Source organism: Athene cunicularia (genome assembly GCF_003259725.1).
Source record: "Athene cunicularia isolate RWA chromosome 9 unlocalized genomic scaffold, athCun1 chr9_part1, whole genome shotgun sequence".
NCBI classification, from domain to species: Eukaryota; Metazoa; Chordata; class Aves; order Strigiformes; family Strigidae; genus Athene; species Athene cunicularia.
Genome location: NW_020799110.1, coordinates 11,960,310 through 11,978,898, shown reverse-complemented (window position 1 = coordinate 11,978,898; position 18,589 = coordinate 11,960,310). Strand labels below are relative to the sequence as shown.

Sequence of the window (18,589 nt, the reverse complement as noted above, 5' to 3'; positions counted from 1 at the left end):
AGGCAGCAGGACTGTCTCAGGGATGTATTCAACCAACTCAGCACAGCTCAGGTCTTACCTTTCTACATCTCTACATCTGCCACCATGCAGGGAACAAATGTTGGGCATCATACGGGCAGGATTTCCATTGAATAGGACATTGCAGCTGGTGTGTTGACAGTGGATGCCCAGTGAGGAGTTAAGAAGAGGCCAAGCTCCCCCCAGCACGGGGATCTCAGCAAACGCCAGCATGGGCACTGGACTTGCAGAGCTGTGCAATCGAGGGTACATGTGTTCCAAGAGACACTACAGTTCTCCCAAAGCAGCTCTGCTGCTTCAGGCCAGTTACCAGCCATCAGGTCTGCCCAGTTGTACCCAGAATCGGGTCCCTCCAAGCGCTCTCAGCAGGTGTGTGGATTTTGCAGCTATTCCCCACACAGGCAGGGTTTGCTCCTTCATGTGGCAGCAGCCAGAGGCAGGTACTGGGCTCTGCCTGTTAACATCCCCCTTGCCCTGAGCTACAGAGCTGGCTTGCCATCAGCCAGGACAGCCATTCCCAGCTCCTCGGGCTTCTGTTTCTCTGTCTGTGGGCACCGACACTCATCTACATCCCTGAGGGCCCACGTTTGCTGTGACACCTGCTCAATCCACCCACAGAAGAAAGGGAAAAAAAGACTTCAGGGCTTTTCCTACCAGTCTTTAGTGCCTAAAACACAGGCAGCAAAGCTGCTGTCAGCCCTAAGGAGCGAAGGCTCAGGAGCTAGAGCAGGGCAGCCTCTAGTGGCTGCAAGCCAGTAAATACCAGTCCTCAAACCCGTGTTTAGGGGATGTTTGTGCTGCAAAAAGCAGCCAGCTTGAATAAGCCACAGCTTGTGCTTCTACATTGCCCCATAACCCATAAATATTAGTCCTTGGACTCCCCCTCCCTGGTTTACAAGCTTTGCCTCCCTGCTGCCACAGCCATCTCTTGCACGCTGCTTCCATTCACTCCTCTAAAAGCCTCTGACCTCACGGGCTTCTGCTCTGTCTGTGAAGCCACAGGTACCAAGAGACACGTGTCCCAGACCTCATGGATGTGCCACACAACACATCCACAGAGCTCGTTAGCATCGCTGGAAATAGCTCCAGCCCCAGCACAGATTTGGCCACGCAGCTGACTGCAGATCTGCAGCACAGTCTCTAATCACTGGAGCTGACTGTTCACAGTGGATTCACCCAAATTCATTAATATCCCATCTGGAGAAGCAACAGACATTTCTGCTGCAGGGTGCTCTGGCCCTAGGGGATGCGCAGCGGCTGCCATTGCACAGGGAAGAAGGCTCCCCAAGCCTGTCCTGGGAATGGATGATCAGGAACTGAAAGACTACCCCTACTCCTGACACTGCACCTATGGCCAGAACCACCAAGGCCTCCTCTGTTGCCCTGACCCCCGTCAACAAAACTTTGTCTTCCAGGTCAAAGGCTCATGTTCTGCAAGTATCCCACAGCTTCGTCACAAGTCTTCAGCTTCCCCTCCCACAGGACATAAGAGCAGAACAAGCCAAGTGAGACAAAAATCCTCCTGGCTGCCTCCAAGAGCCATTTAGCTTCACCTCAGCACATCCCCTAACTCATCCCAGTTTTACTGGTGATTCAGAACTCTCCAGCTAATGGTTGAGCATCAGGGTGGGGATGAGAAGAAAGGCAGCCAGGGACCAGGCTGTTTATGGGACATTATCAGAGGACAGACACCTAGACAGACAGACATATAAATCAATTAGATAGTGGATAAAGCAGAAGAGGAACTGTACACATCAGTGAGGCATGGGCACTTGCACAAGCTGGACAGAATGTTTTCCTGCCCCATGTTTCAGGGCGATGACAGGTAACAGTACAGCATCAGCACAACGGGCTGGCTAACCACTGGCTGCCTATTCATCAATTATACAAGCAATTTAAACACCATTTATGTCAATAATTCAGGCAATGGCTTTACTTTTAGAACAGCTTAAAATGAAAAAAGGGTGGGGAGAGAAATCAATCAAAGACATCTCTCCACAGCAAGGAGCCCCATACTTCATCTTAAGTTGCACACACCCAAGGACCCAGCACCCATCCTCCTGTTGTGTTTCTACTGCAGCTGCTGGGAAACCCACATCCACCATCAACCCGCCCCGATGCATTTTTGTTGGAGAGCTCAGGGTGTGGCATACGATTCAGGTACAGGACAAAGGGTCCATCCAAAAGTAGAAGCAATGAAATTCCTGAAGGACTGGAAACAGGGCAGATAAATCCCACTCATGAATGCAAGAAAGTTTTCCTCCCCACCTTTGTCTTTGACCATTTCACTAGGAGATGCAGTCTCCTAGCTAAGCAGCACTGCCCCACGGGCAGCCACGCAGAGCATCGGAGACTCCCCTGCTGCTCCAGACATCACATGAAAAGTCCTGAGCTGCAGCAGGACCAGGCAGTGTAACTCCCACTCAGTATTTAGGTTATGGTATTAACAGTTCCCAGTCTACACATTTGTCATTCCCTAACTGCAGAGAAGACCCTTATCTTGCAGGAGAAAGCACAGGGTCCCCTAGTTAGGAACAGAAGTCAGTCAAGTTCAGGTTTGAAATACTGCGAAGAGGACAAAGGTGATTATCAGCTGAAACTGAATTTTTACGGGGCTGAGAGCATCCCCTGTTAGAGGCTTAGAGTCTAGACAGGCTGGACTGCATCTGTGTAATATGAATCACTTGGTCAAAGCCAGCCAGGAAACATGGACATATCAGAGAAATTTTTTCTTCTCCCTGCTGAAAATCACCTTGTTCCTTTTTGTCCTCTTTGTCTAGACAAAATAGAAGCTGGAATTGTGCCAAAAGCCTTGTGGGATTATTTCTTAAAACCCCAGATCCTTCTTCTTGCTACTCTATAACTGTTCTTTCCTGAAATCATTTATGATTTCAAAGGTATGATGCTTCAGAGTGACAGATTACAGCTGCCCTCCTCAGAACATATATCACAGGCAAGATAAGGCAGGACAATGGTCAAACAAGCTGCTGAACAAGCCAACGGAGTTATAGGGGAGAAGAGGAGGACAGGGACAAGATAACCTCTGCATTCACCAAGACATTTGTCCTTTCTTCACTGAAGCAGACCTTCTCTGACCAGCAGCATCCACACCAAACAATCTGAATCCCGCTCTATTGGGATGGTGTGGATGAGAAAGGCAGCGAAGTGGAGGGAGCGGCCGTTCTCAGCCAGACCTCGGCGTTCTGCCACCAGGAACACTTGACATTGCCTGTGCTGACTCTTCGACACCAAGGCAACGGCAAAATTAATGGCTGTGCTTCTGAAAGGGATTTAAACATTAATAATGAAGAGGGGACACAGCTCCACAAGGCACATTAGCAGTCACGCGGGATTTCATTCACCTCAAATGATTACGAAATGGCACGTGTAACGCAAGGGTCCTCTTGTAATAGGGACCCATCTACTGGGAGTGGGATGGAGATGTGAGAGAGCCTGGGCTAATCTTACTTTAGCTGTACCCAACTGATCCTGTCTCCCCTTCACTCCCTTTCCCCAAAGCCACGGTTGGTCCAGGTATTTGGTTTCTCAAGAGCATGGAAAGATTTTGCGCTGGATCCACATCTCCCCTGATGTTCCACAGATTACATGATCTATCCCCAGAATTTGCTCTCCTTCCAAGGCTGTGTGTTCAGCTGTTTGAAAGTACAGAAAAATGTGTCTTGATCAAAACAGGAAAGGGGCCAATGCAGTTTTGTTTCCATCAGAGAGGCTGTCAAAGCTGTTCAGAGGAGGAGCAGGAGCTGCATCCAGCTCACCCCATTCATCTGACAACAGCATCAGGGCAGAAAAAAATCAGAAAGCTGGTGGTCATAGGGACCGTCAGCTCCCACAGTGTCCTCCCCTGCCATCAGTACCAACTCCTTCCCCCACTCAGTGAGACAAATCACCCATGCACCCCATTCCCCACTTCCCAGTAGGCTCAACTTGCAGAAATGCTGTAGACAAATGAGCTTTCCAAGGGGCCGATTCTGTCATGATCAACTCTGATATCCAACACCTAAATGTCTCCAGACATCGAGACACAGCATACGTGGCTCTGTGTTCATTATCTGTACTGCACTGTGGGCAGAGCCATTCAAAGGCAAGATCTCCTGGACTGAAACAGATAAAGTGTGCCCTCTGAGTTCTCCTTACTTGCTTTCTCATTGATGAACTTCTGGAGTCAGTCTCAGGCCATGATTTTCAAGCTGTTTCTCATGATTATGAAGCATAAAAGATCCTTTTCTTCACTAAAAGCTTAGAGTCGCAAGAATCCATCTGAATCCAGAATCCAAAGCTTTATAACAAATGCCCATTCTTGCAAACATCACAATAAAATTATGTGAGCCAGCGATACTTGAAATAACACCCAATTTGTCTTCCTATTTCCCCTGTATGATTATGTCTTTCATTTCACTAGGGTAGAGAACCTTGAAAACAAATGAGTCAGTTTGATTTTTGTTTCATGGAGAAGTTCATTTCCTGGCTCCTTTGCTTTCTTGCAACATTTGGCTGACAGTCTGCATGTTTTCCAAAAAATGTAAAGACTTTTGAAACTTTGGGCTTTGTGGGCTGAGAGGCCAAATTCCCAGCACCTTCCTGCTGCCCTCCAATTTTGCAGTGGCATCCCGGTGCCTGTGGTATCTGGAGCGCAGGAGTGTTTTCCTGGCCTTCCAGTAGGCTCCCAGCTTTCCTTCTCACTGAACTCAACACATCATATGACTGACAGCCTTAAAGTTTGGCAAGGTTTATGCAGTACATTTAAAATGTAAATAGCAAATAAAACACCCTCAGCATCACACAAGCCTGTGCTGTGGTGGTGGGAGCAGAGGCTTGTGAGCCCTTCCTCCTGATGTGTCACCCCGACCGCTGCCAGGACACAACCACAGAGCACCATTTACCCCCTGGAAATTAAGGGTGACAGACCTTTCACCCCATCCTGAGCAACAGCCCTGCGTCCTTGATGGCAAGCTCCCCGACTTGTTTTTCAAGGTGACTCCACCAGGTGATGGAGCAGCCCAAGGACTGTTGAGCCTTTCCCTTCTCCAGACCTTTGGCTATTTTCCTTCATCCCTCAGGTCTGTCCTGCAGACAGGAGCTCACCACCTTTGCCAGAGGTTAACTGTCCCTCAGAGGGCATCCCCAAGACTTGTACTCAGCACCACTCTCCATATCTGTGGGAGCAGCTCTGCATCAGTCCAGCCAAGGAGGCACTTGAAAACCTGCCTCCTCTCTTACCCCTCCCAAACCCTCAGCACTTCATCTCACCCGTGCAGCAGCTACCACACTCACACACACAGCCTTCTCCAGTCTTGTGAGAAGATATGGCCAATTTAGCAGTGTAATGAATGTACATACATAAAAGTTCTGATTCAAGCACTTTCATTAGATTTAGTCACTGGCTCCCAATATAAAATGATGGTGACACCAATTCCTCCTCAGCCCGAGTGACTAATTGTGACACAGAGGCAATTAGGCTTGGTTAAATGATCCATGTCCCTTCAAAATAATGGTCTGTCAAACTGCATTCGCTCAAAATAATCTGGGATTGACTTGACAATCAAAATATCTGCTTCTTCAGTGTTAATAAAAACCCAGAGCTCCTTGTTTCTCCGTGGTGCAGCTGCAAAATGAAAGGGCTGCCTCACTGCACGTGGGGGAGGGTGGGCCACCCCGACAGAGGTGGGAACAGGCTAGATGCTGTTAGAGGCAACAGCTATCACAAACTACTTGCTAGAGGCAGAATACGGCCAAAATAGAGCTGGATAGACTGCTCTGGCCTTTGCAAATCACCCTCCAAAGTCTCCAGCACAGACAATAGACAGAACACAGAAGGCAGGAGAGGAAAGGGTCTCTGAGCACCTGCACCCAGCTGTTACTGAAGGTCTCCTCACCAGAGGCCCCAAGCCACCAACAGAAGCTTTGCTGGTTGCAACCTGAGGGCACTGCTCCATCTCAGGGAGCTTCCCTCTGAAGAAGCCCTGCGAACAGGCATCTGTGGCCCATGAGGTGATCCTGCAAAACCCACAGCCCCTTGGGTCCTGGGAAGCGAATGGGCCACCTCGTGGAAACACCTTGCAGAGAACACAGTGCTCACAGGGACTGCATGACACGGTCCTCCTTGGGCACAGGGACCCTCCGGAGATGGGACCCGAGCTCCTCCAGGGTTCAGACAGCAGATCCCAGAGCACCCGGCACTTCCTGATCCAATATCCTAAACCAGAGGTAATAAGGACCAACCCTCAAGTCTGTTACAGTTGCCTCCACAGGGAGCTCCTGCCATTTAAGCACAGTGGGTTAGTTGGAAAAACCCACAGAGACCTCCCTAAGACCTCCCCCCAGCCCTGCTGCCCCATCCCAGCCCATGATCTAAAACCCCCAGAGTGTTCGTTAGCTCTCGCTGCACACCCACTACACTGGAGGGCACCCAACTCCATGGGACCCCAGCAAGGATGCCTTGGCAGCTCAGCTAATTTCTACATCACCCCCAAATTGTGCTGATGCAATTTCCATCCACTCTGCACAGCTCACTGCACCCATCTCTGAAAAGGGAATTAACAAGCAATTACCCACATTAATGGAAGCAGATAACTCTGTCCTGCTTGCTTTGCTGCCATCCCTCCAGCCCTGACAGCCCCTGGCAGGAAGGTGCCATCTAAGCACAGCTTTTGACCTGCCTGCATCTGCATCCCACTTGTTCACACCCATTCCTCCACAGGCAGGAGAGCCCATGAAGGTGTCTTTTTAGGGACTCTCCTGCACGGATTCTTGCATGTCTGATGCTGATGAGTTCACCTCTTGGAGACACCAATTTAGGTCTTTCTCCTCCCCCTTTCACTGACCTGAAGAGGAGCTTAACATCTTTGACACTCTGCCCCATGACAGCTTTGGCTGAAATGGGGCAATTGGCTCAAGGTGCCTGGTGCTGGGGTAAGAGACAGGCAGCCAAGCTCCTCATCTCATTCCTGGGACATGAAGCTTGAAAATGAGAGATTTCACATCCAGAGCAAATTACCACCTGAGAAACAAGAAGTGTCACTGCTTCGTCCCAAAACACTGGTCCATCCCACACAATTTTCTCCTCCATGCAACTGCTTAAATCAGAGTGGAGTAAGAACAAAGGTCCAGGGGGAGACTAAGCCTCATGTCTGCATGTTAGATGAGCCTTTGCCAGCAGCAGAATATGGAAGAGGGATCCGTGAAGTCTCTGTGGTGCTGGGCATGTGACAGAAAGGAGTCAGAGCTGATGGCACCATAGGCTTCTAACCGCTGTGCTCCACAGTGAACTCGGCAGCACAGTCAGTAACAGACAGTAATAGCAATTTACTACTGGGAGAGATTTTTCACCTAACTCATTTCATCTGTGACTGTCAGGGCTGATCCACAAAAGACAACTGTAAAATATGTTCAAAGAAATACAGGAATAGAAACCGTCCTCCACTGGAAAAATTAGAAATCACTGACCTTTTAAGGGATAGTGGTTTTTTCGTGTCAGCAGTTACAGCATGTTATAATCTCTTTACCACCAGCATCCCCTCCCTCCATGTTGCAAGGAGATTAATTACTTGTATCCCTCATTTTCCAATGGAAGAAACTGGCTTATTGCTTCTGCTCTAGCTAAGCCTCTCTGCTCCACAGGTACCCGTGGCTTTAGCTCTTAGGCTAAATGGATCAACATGCTCACTTAAACTCTGGATGGTTGCTTTCAGTTTATTCCTAACTTCAAAGCTTCCTTCCAACACCCAGCGGCTCAGCCAAGCTGCCTAGCCCTGGGGCTTCTACATGCCCCCAGGCTCCACCATTGGAGAAGAACCCCAGCTCTAGGCATGGCTGGAGGTGGGCAGGAAGGCGTTAAGTCTGGAGATGCTCTCCCCCTCCTGCAGTGGGGACTTCATTCTTTATTTATGGGCCAGCCTCCTCCGGATAAGAGACATTTAAATTTTTCAGCGAGGTCTATGTCCCATCACCCAGGGCAGTTTAATTTTTCACTCATTTCATCATGCACAGGCATCCAGCAGGAGAATAGTAATTACAGCAGGAAAAGGATGAAAAAAGGAGTCAGTTCGGCAATGATTATTCCCCATGTAAAATAGAATTACGTATATTTTGCAGGATGAAAATGATCAGCCTGTTTCACTACTCAGTCCTACACGAACATGACAGAACAGACACAAAAGGAGCATTTCATTAAGGTGTTGTCTCAGCCAAAGGACATTGCTGCTGAAAGCAACCACTAAATGTGAGAAAGCCCAATGTAACACCCAGCTGGTTTTGAGCACAATGTGACCAATAACATCTGATTGCTCATCAACAGGCAGCTTAAGAACAGAAAGTTGTTCGGCACAGGAGTCTCCAGAGTTGTAACATGGGATGTTTCCATGTAGGGTGCTAACATCTGACTCTTAAGGGCTCTGATTTTCAAAGACTTGTGATAACCCAGCTCTGAGACAGCAGGAGAGTCATTACTGTCCGCAGGAAGTCCCCAGGCTTGCTGCCTCCTGTCACCAACCCCAGCAAGAGCAGCACCCACCGCTGCCCCAGCTGCCAAGAGACATTGATAGGGGAGAGCTCATCTCCTCACCAGGCCAGGTTTGATCATCAGGCATTCTCAGACAGATTTGTTTTATGTGTCAGAGAAGGTTCAGGCTCCCAGCAGAAGCTCCTGGGCAATTTGCACAGCTCAATATAATAATTTGCTCATGGATAATGTTAGAGGAGGGAGAAGCAATGCTGTCTGAGCGCTAAAAAGGAGAGCTGGTCATTGTCTTGCCATTAAGGCATTACTCTGATCGTTTTGCCAGATTTGATTTAAATGGCCAATTACTGCTACAGTAGAAGAGAGACTCCGAGATGCACAAGGGCAGGAAAACCATGTCCAGTCAAAAGGGAGGGCAGGCAGCACATGTGGTCTAATTCCCTCTCATTGCTGGGAGAACTGAGGCATGGAGAGACAGTGACTTGTTTACTGTCACACAGGGAGGCTGTTGCAAGGGTAGAAATGGAAATCCCCTTTCACAGCCCCCGACCTGGGAAACCCAACTGTTTTTCCTTCCTTTCTAAGCCACCTTCCTACTCCCATCCACTGGAGCTGCACATCTGCCTCCTTCTCGCCCCCCTCCAGGCCACTGCCCCACGCTGGAGGGCTGCAAATGGTCACCAAGTTTTGTGGACTCTGGCTCCTTAAGAGCACAGCAGGGAGGTGGCACAGCCCAAAGGAGTCCTGCACACAAGCTCCCGCTCCCAGACCACCACAGCAGAGACAAAGTGGATGCCTCAGGAACCTTGCTTGGCAGTTCTGGAAGGGGAGGCAAAAAGTTTGTTTGTTTTTCTTTCATGCATTGGAAGCTCTCTAATTGCAATGGACTGTTTCCTGGAGAAGGGTGTAATTAAAAGTGAATGGCTCCAAATCCTTTATCGTCATGAATATTAAAGAAAGATAAACACTACATCAATATTCATTTAAGCAGAAACAGAAAATGAGAGGCAGGACTTGATCCCAGCTGACATTTCAGCATTTTATAAATGAAATTACACAGCCACGGGAAAAAAAACAGACAAAACCCCACAAAACAATGACGACCTTGGCATAAAGCAGCTGGGACAGGCTGGAATTGGCAGCCACCCCATGCCATGTCCTTCCTCACCACCCTGTCCCCAAAGTTAGTTGCTTCAGAGGAAGGTACAGGATATTCCCAGGTCGACAGTTCCAGCACTGAGTGGCCCAGGAGCTGGGATTCATCTCACCTTTGCTCACAGCACTGAGGCACAAGTGTTTGGTAGAGTCGTTCCACATATGCCTAGTTCAAACTGGATGCTCTAACTGACTACACCAATAGCTCATCATGCTCCAGTGCTGCTGGGGGTGACTCAAAACCTGCTGAGTGAGCCAACCCCATCACCTCATAGTACCTTAGTTGTTCAACATTTCTTAGAAATGGATCTAAGTCAATTTTCTGCCAACTTCTCCCTCTCTATCCCTGGTTTCACCTTTTGCTTCTCTTTTCTAGCACTGGAGACATGCAATGCTCACCACTAGCAGCTGCTGCAAGCAATCGAGCTGGACAGTCCTTCAGGCTCTTGTTAAGGCTGATAGAGTCCCATCAGTGACCTGCTTGTGCAGGCTTGGTAACTATATCACTGTTCATAGCACGGTAACACACAGCATCATCACTCACCTGCAGTGGCTATGGATACAGCTCATCCCTTACACATTGCACCCTCCAGCCATCATAGACTGGCTTTCCCCAGGGACCCCAGACTGGGAGCTGAGCAAAGGTTTGTATGTCCCAGCTCAGCAGCCCATAAATACCATTAAGGAGAAAACAGACATGGCTGGCTTGCAAAAAAATCCTCCACAGCAAGACAAGCCTACACGCTTCTCCTGGAGGAGGTCACAGGTGTCCCCACCTCCACCACCAGGCTTTCCCAAGAACCAGGCACACCGCACCTCACTAAGACCACATCCCTCAGCTTTCTGAGCAGCTACTCACACTTGTGTCTGTCCTCAATCTGGCGCTAAGGGAAAAAGCAGAGGATCAGGGAGAAAGGAAAGCTTTCCTCCACAGCTCTGTAACAACACAGGCCCCAGCTGCTCTGTAGCTATTTATTCAATTTCCAGGCTCCCTCTAACAGGTCCCCAGGCAAATCCAGTGCACCTGAGTCAGACCAGTGAGCAGCGTTAACCTTCGATTTCTAGCCACCCTCAGCACCAGCTCTGAGCAGTCTTGAGCCCTGCCTTAAGGCTGCGGAGCTTTGTCTGAGGTGTAAAACTGGTGTTTAAATTTCTTCTGCCTGTAAGTAAGGGCACAGGTGTGTCTGGGTCACTGCCTGGTGGTGTCCCACACAGACTGGCTTCAGACTTCTCCCTTCACTAGCCTGCCCACGTTTAATTTCTGCACTCATAATGGGTTCTTGGTACCTACTCTGCCCCAGCAATGGCCTCATCCTGACAGTGTGTGAAATCACCTGTGTGCGAATTGTTTTGCAATGCTAGAAGTATCAATTTCTGTGCTCAAAGACACCCCTAAAGAGCTCACTCACTCATGAATAATGCAGAAATTGCTCTCCACAAATGCAGCCCAGGGCACCATCCCTCTCTGCCCGCTGCTGCCCTCAGGACTAACAATCTTCTGCTCCTCTCAAACTACAGCTCATCGTCAGATGAGGTCTTGAGTCTTGGAGGGGTTGGTTGGGGCATGAGTAAGAACCAAAACGTGACTTGAATGACACTGTAAATGTGGTTGTGTGTGAAAGCACAAGCCACAGCAGATTTTGAAGATAACTAATGGCCTATTGCTGGGTCTCATAAATGCAGGTGGGTTGTTAAAATCCACCCAGCACTCCTGTCTCCAGCTATGTGATCTATAAACTGTGTTCCCCCTCCAGCCTACAGAACACGTTATGCATTGCCTGCCATTCACAGGGTTTCTGCACACCTCCTAACGACTGCTGGGAGATGATTAACAGGTTGTTAATGAGAGCAGAGCTGGTGTTTGTCGATAATACTCCACAGCAAGACCCACGCAGCCCACATGAAGAATGACTGCTCCAGGGCTGGTGTGGAGTTATGCACAGCAGCAAGCAAATAGCCTGCAGTCCCCTCCCCACACCCCTGCTTTCTGAGTCCTCTCCTACTCCCCTGTCTGGGCATTGCCACAAGCTTCCAGTCTTCAGATTGTTGCTCCAAGGGATGGTCAGTGAAATGGTTAAATGTCCAGACCTTCCTTGGGTGAGGATGCTCGGAGGGCTGGGACAGCTGGCCCTTCCTCTGGCCACATTAAAGGTAGCAGCTCTGGGAATTATATTTATCAGTCAGTGAAGCAATGACTTCAACATTTGTATTGCCACTATGATTAATGGCTAGGCCCTTCCAACGCCAAAGCATCTCACATGCCTTGACAGTCATTCTCACCGTGAGATAGTGACACTGAGGGGAACCGAGGTAGGGGACATCGGGCCCCCACCATGGATGCCACACTCTGTGAGGTGCAGCTTCTCAGTCGAGGCACACATCCAGCTGTGGCTGTGGGCCCCTGGGGGTCTCTTCATCAATAACAGGATGTGCACTAGCATCAACAGTCAAAGGACTTGTCTGAGACACCTTCCTCTTGCAACATCCCGCATACATCTGTATGACCTTCTGGCCTTAGCAGCTCTGCAGTAACTCAGCTGTCACGTACCACCTCAGAGGTGGCCACATGTCAGAAGCAAGAGGGACAATTCCTGGAGCGACTGAAAGGCACTGCAAATGTGTTTTCCATGCTGGCGGCAGTAGGAGATGTTTCCACTCCTGGCCAGGAGCAAATGAGTCACTTGGCACTGGTGCCTGTATAGGAGGAGCTGCCTCATCACTGAACCAGTCCAGCACCAAGGGTTTGGCATCAGTCTTGTCCTCATCAAGTCCAGAAGTACTGGATGTCACAGTGGCATTTCTCCATACACCAGACCTTCCTTGGGTCCTTTTCTTTCCAGGCCATGTTGCTTGAGGTAGCCAACATCATAAGGACACCACCACCAGCCTTGAAAATGCTTCCTCCCAAGGACACAGACAGGGGCCTGAAGCACAAATGCACACTGGTCATGGCACACGTGGGCAGTGTCCCTAGTGCCAGTGACACACAGCAAATTACCTGCTCATCCCAGCTCCACTGAAGACATAATGGCAGCACTAAGAGCCATCGCTCATGGTGAATTGCTTCCTGGTCATCATCCTACCTGGTGCCACCATAATCTAGATGCAAGCAAGCAGGCGGACCCAGCGCGTCCCCTGCAGGGATGGGATTGTTCATCACTGCAGCTAGCAAAGACCTGCAGGCTTCCATGTCCATTACAGAGTTGCCACCATCAGGTCGAGAAATGATTGCAGCAACCTAGTAGAGAGGGCTTCCCTTTGGGGGAGCTTTGAAGGGTCTACTGGCCCTAAGAGAAAATGGACGTCTGTCTTCTCTGGTGGCAGGAAGCTTTGGGCTCCCCAAGCCATTGGTTTTCAAGCTTCCCAAGAAGAGAAAGACGTTGCATTCAGGGCAGAGAGTTACACACCCAGAACAGGTGCTGCAGGCCCAAATGTTGGGAGCTACAAGCTATGGGGAATTGCAGTGAACCCCGGGCATGTGAGTAGGGGCTGGTGCTATCAGGGCCAGCAATGACTCACACCCACCAGCTTCAGCCAAGCCAAGCTTTCGGAAATGAAAAAAGAGCAGGAAACAATGCTCTGAGATTTTTCTGGGGTTTGGTTTTGGTTGGGTTTTTGTTGATTGTTTGTTGGTTTTTTTTTTTCCCCAGGGAAGCAAGGTCCTGAAAACAAACTGTTGATTAAGCACAGTCAGCTCACGTTATCTGTGCTCAGGAGCACAGCACAGCGTGCAGTCCCCTCCAATGCCATGGATTTGCTATCATCCCCTGCCACCCGCATAATCACTTCAGTCACGCCACGCTCTGCCCCCACTGCAATTTCACAGCCACTCTGTCAGGGGAAATCACAGAGATTTGGACTTGTCTGAAAGCATGGCAACTGCACACTGCCTTTTAAAAGGACACTGGTTTGTATGGAGAGGGATTGGCCAGGTGGGACCCTTATAGGGTCCAGAGCTCCCCATGACTCACTTGCCACTGGGAAAAGGGTTTGGACAAGCAAAGGGTGCTGGATCTGGGCACTTGCAGATGGAAAACAGAGCCCTTCCCATGCCGAGAGCTCCCCTGGACTAGGGAGAGCATGAGGCATCAGGTTGTGAGGCAGGACCATAGGATTCGAAGCCTGTCCCCCAGCTTTCCTCTGCACAGCTCAAAAAAAGTTTCAGAGGTCTTTTTCTCTCAAAGGTGTGCAAAGGATGCTCTACTGCCTGCCTCTGTGGGTATTAAATGCCTAAACCCTTCACAAGTCTTTCACAAGTGTGTCCTTCAACAGTGGCGTAGGCACAGCCAAGCCTGTATCCTGTCAGGATGGATGATATCTCAGCACCCCAAATCTCACACTCTCAACAGCATTTAGGGGCTTTTAATCCAGTGAAATGCAGAGAGAATCAATGCCAAAACACTCATCAAAGTCAGGGCCGACACACATGTTTAAATACCAGCACAAAGCCACAGGTCTGGGAGCTGTCAGGAGCCAGGGATGCAGTGGCTGGGACCCAGCAGTAGGAGAAGGGTATATTTGACTGGGCCAATATATGACACAACATCCTAATTTCCTGGTGTTGTTTCAGTGTTACATGCATTTTTTTCCTCTCTGTACCCTTTTAGGCTCCCTCAAGCATCTCCCAGTCTCAGCACAGGAGGGAATGCCAAGTTGCTGAAACAATCAGATCATCTCATATCAGTCATGAACATGCTCTGATAGTCAGGGTGCATCCCATGACCTCTGTCTCAGAGTGTGCATGTAGGGGAAGAGGATGGGGCTGAAAAGGGGAAAAAGAGGGCTCAATATTTCCATCCACAGCATTATGGATCTGGTTTTCTCTTGCAGCCAAATGAAGCATCAGTTTATTGCAAATAGCCACTGGGCTGTGCTGATAGTGCACTAGATTATTATTTTTTTTTTTAGGTACCTGCTAGTCGATGCATGTGCTACCTCAGTTGCCTCTGCAAAGGGCCGAGGCATGAGCCCCGCCACAGGGCAGGCGCCAGAGGAGAGCCAGCATGGCCCAGGGGCAGGGAGGGAGAGCTGGGTGCGACCCGTCTATCCCCAAAAGCCATCCCACCTCTAAAACCTCTCCTTATCAGCCCACCAGGGCAGAATCACCCGTGGGAACTGCCTGCAAGCAGCAGTTTTGAAAGCCCCCGGCGCCCAGCGCTTCCCGATCTGCCCGGCGTTCCCGGGGCCCCCGTGTCTCACCGCGCTCGGGCCGCTGTCCCCAAGCAGAGATTCAAGTGCCATCTAGTGGCATGCGGGGCCCCGCGGGACACGGACGTCCCCACGTCCCGGGCTGCAGCAAGCCTTCCCCTGCTCACCGCCTCTGTGCACGCTGCCGCCCAGCTGCAATCCCCTCTTCTCCTCAGAGCCTCCGTCTGCCTCCTCTTCCCACCTCTGTGTATCCTCCCTTCCCCATCTCCACGTGCCTCCTCTTCACCCATTGTTATATACCCGCCTTTTTCCATGCCCGTACATCTTTACTCTCCATCCCTCCAGGTCTGGGCCATCTCTGCCTGGGACCTTCGCAGCAGACTCCAAGAGAGGGGACAGCAAAGCCTCTGAAGGACTTGTCTCATCCCAAGCTCACAAAGCAGGGAGATGGATTTGCAGCGGGGCTACTGGTCCTGTTCAGACCCCTGTGTGTCCCTGTCGTCACCTCCGTGCCCTGTCCCCCAGTGACATCCCCACGGTGGGTGCTGCTGCCTCCCTGGCACTGGGGCTGCAGACACCCTGCAGCAAGGTGCTGCGGGCCCCACTGGCAGCTCCCCAAGGGTGGATTTGGTGGGACCTCAGCGATAAGAGCCACGAGGGGGCTCCAGGAACCCATCTGAGCCAGAGGAGACATGCCAGGAGCAGAGCTCACATCTCCTCCAGTATCCAGGGTGGGGGAGAGCAGGAGAGATGTCAGAGCTCTGTCGAGGAGCAGGATCTGGAAGAACGTTGTCCCTGTCACATGCATCATGACAAGAAGCAGTCCACATGTCGCAATGTGCCCAGTACAGGGCCTGAGAGAGGCTGTGGCGTGGGCTGTGCTGGTCTGACCCAGGGGGCACAAGCTCTTACAGAACACTGGTCTTAAGCATATGATTATTTACACCAGCTGTGGATTCATCCCACAGTCTTATTCCTGCAGGTCCACATTTATCCCTCACAGATGTTTTATCCCTAACTTCACTGAGTGTGAATTTGACACCAGCATTAAAAAAATGCTTTAGATAACATGGCTGAGCTCACGCCCTGGTGAGCATCATGGACATGCAGAAGTAACTCCAGGATGATCTTTTCAAGTATGGGAGTTATTGGTGAGAAAGCAGGTCCAAGTCTGTCTGCTGGTTTGTCACAGTCAAACTCCACTGTCCCATCAATACTGGGGGAAGAAAACACTCCTCATTAAAGACTCACCATGCCTACTTCTGTTACTGCATGGTGAGGCCTCAGGTAACATTTTTGCAAGTCCCCCAGTAAGGTGGGGACAAGACTCAACACCCCCGGCGTCACTGAGGTAGCTATGTGTTAGCTAGATGTTTTAGGCAGAGTAGGTAACAGCGTACATGAGACAAGGTGTCCTTTGCCTGGCACCCTGCCTGGCCAGCACCAGATCCTTCTCTCAGCGGCCTTTGTTTGCCTTTGCTCTCAGTGGACACTTCACACAGCCATGTGAGTAGCCAGGCCTGGCCATGGCAGACTCTCCTTTTGGACAGGTGGGGATAACACCAGAGAAGGTAATGCAGCTGGGGTGGAGAATCTGCAGCACTCCCTTTGCAGGACCCTGTCCATCTCCCCACCAGTGGAATCTTCAGCACTGGGTGCAGAGTCCCTTGGGCTGATCTGCTGTAACCGAGGGAGTCAGTGCAATTACCTAGGCCAGCTAATTAGGGCTCTGATAGGACTGGTTTGGAGACCTGAGCAACTCAGTAGAGGACTGGGGTACTGCAGGTATTGGGGCTGGGGTTTGGGGTAGGAGAGAATACATGAGGCTGCAGATAGCTTTAGACACTTGGGGACAGCAGAAATGAGGTTGTGGCCATTCAGACACTGCCTCTCAGCCTTATTTAGGAGCCCACACTGTCTTGGGTCAGATTTGCCCAGAAAAACCCTGATCCCTGAACTAGTCCGTGTGAGCCTGCAGGGAGCTATGATTCTGCACACCAAGGGGTTTGGGAGGCTGGTGAATAGAGCAAGGAAACCCCCAGGATATGGCAGTCTGGCAAGGAAATCAGCTCAGAGGGTTGCTGATGGGATCTACAGTGACGTGCTTCTTGGGCATCTTCTCCTGCCCTCCAGAGCCTACAGAGTCAGCATGGATGCTTTAAGTCCATGCTACACCCAGCAACATGGGCCAAAAACATGTGGAGCTTCTCTTGCCGCTTCACATATCCCAGTCCATCCTCACAGTGTAAACATCATCTTTGACCCTCAGTGATCTGACTTGAAAGACGCATCAGGAGGCAAAGAAAATGTCACTTCAGAATTAAAGTTGCCCCTGAATTGGAGGAGCTGTTCCAAAAAGCTATAGAAGGCTGTCATGATGGAAAAATGAGTGTATGAAGGACCCACCCTGTAGAACAGCAGGGAAAAAATAGATCACAATGAATTCAGGGCTCAGACAAGACCACACTTGCCTGCAAAAATAAAGCCTTGCATTTGACACATTGCTTACATATTAATTAGTTTGATCAGCTTGCCTGGGTGTGTTAACATGAGTGAGAGCTCGGGTCTGTGCAGCGATGAGCTGTTAAAGCTTCCCAAATAGAGCTACAAATAATGGCAGACTGAGATCTTCACTTTGCCCAGAGCCTTTCTGCTATTTTTCTAGTGCTTTTCCACTCATATTTTTCTATTTTACTTGACTGAGTCTCCTAGGTACCATTTCTTCCCCAGCACAGAACCAGAGACCCACAGGAGCAAGAGAAGCAGCTTCTGCATGAGAAACCAAAGGAACCGTCACCCCCCAGAGCACAAAGACAAGATACAGAAAAAGAGGAAAGCTATTTTCTTCACTCTATCCCCTTCCCTCCCAGCTTCTCCGGGATGGTTGGAAGGGCATCAGCCCCCGCGGCGGCTGGAGTTAACATCGCCCCTTTAACGGCAGCGCCGCAGCCTGACATCAGCGAGCTGGGGAGTCCGGGGAGGGCTGGGAGCTGCTGCTCCAGGAGTGGTGCCAACACATCCCTGTCTCCCTGCCTCTTCCCCGCTCTTGTTTGTGTGTGCCTTTTAACACGCCGCATATGTATCCGTGCCTGCCAGTGGATGTCTGCAGGGTTTACGTTAACCAGCTCAAGCTGAAGTTGGTAAACAGCTATTTAAAGTTTTGCTTTTCATGTCTCCAAGGGTGTCATTTCTGGATGAGGGAGTCACTTGCATCCCTTGCCTTCCTACGGGCTATTCCCTTGTTTACAGCCCAGATAGATCTTCTTCCCACTTTGCTATGCAGACAAGAGGGGTTTGGGTTGGTTTGTGTCTGGCACGGGGAGGGAAAATTAATCTCCTGTGGCTTAGTGGGGAGTGTTCATGTTTTTACCTGTTTTCTTGACAGGAGGGAGTCAGGCTCAAAACCTGTAACTTCAGTGTTTAAAGTTCTTACTCCCGAGCAGAGTCCACCTCTAAAGCTGCTCTTTTGCCCTGGGACCAAAGTAGAACCCAGGAATTCCTCAGTTCTGCAGGAGGCTGCAAACTAGATCTTGATTTTATTCGCACTGTCACAACTCAAAAGTTTCTTGGAAACCAGATTCCCGTCTCAAACACTGCATGGCACTGAACGAAGAAGCCGAAAGCAAGTCCGGAGCACCGATCCCAGCTGCAGCACCACTACTAAAGTTATTTATCCCCCCACAGGTTTTGGGAATTTTTTTTCACACGTTCTTGCCTTCTGTTTTTGCTGGAGCCTCCGACTCTATTGAGAGGCAAATTTTAGCCATCTGGCAAAGCGGGAAGGGGGGGGGG

General features: G+C 50.1%; 1 protein-coding gene across 1 annotated transcript in view; it reads left to right on the top strand.

The window, feature by feature from the left end:
* The first annotated feature begins 16,656 nt into the window (after positions 1–16,656).
* The window catches only part of MASP1 (mannan binding lectin serine peptidase 1), a 26,923-nt gene continuing 24,990 nt past the window's right edge, over positions 16,657–18,589 (top strand). Inside the window, exon 1 of the mRNA XM_026854864.1 lies at positions 16,657–16,663. Within this exon, the coding sequence (XP_026710665.1) occupies positions 16,659–16,663 (5 nt within the window). The 5' untranslated portion in view covers positions 16,657–16,658. The remainder of the gene's footprint in view (positions 16,664–18,589) is intronic.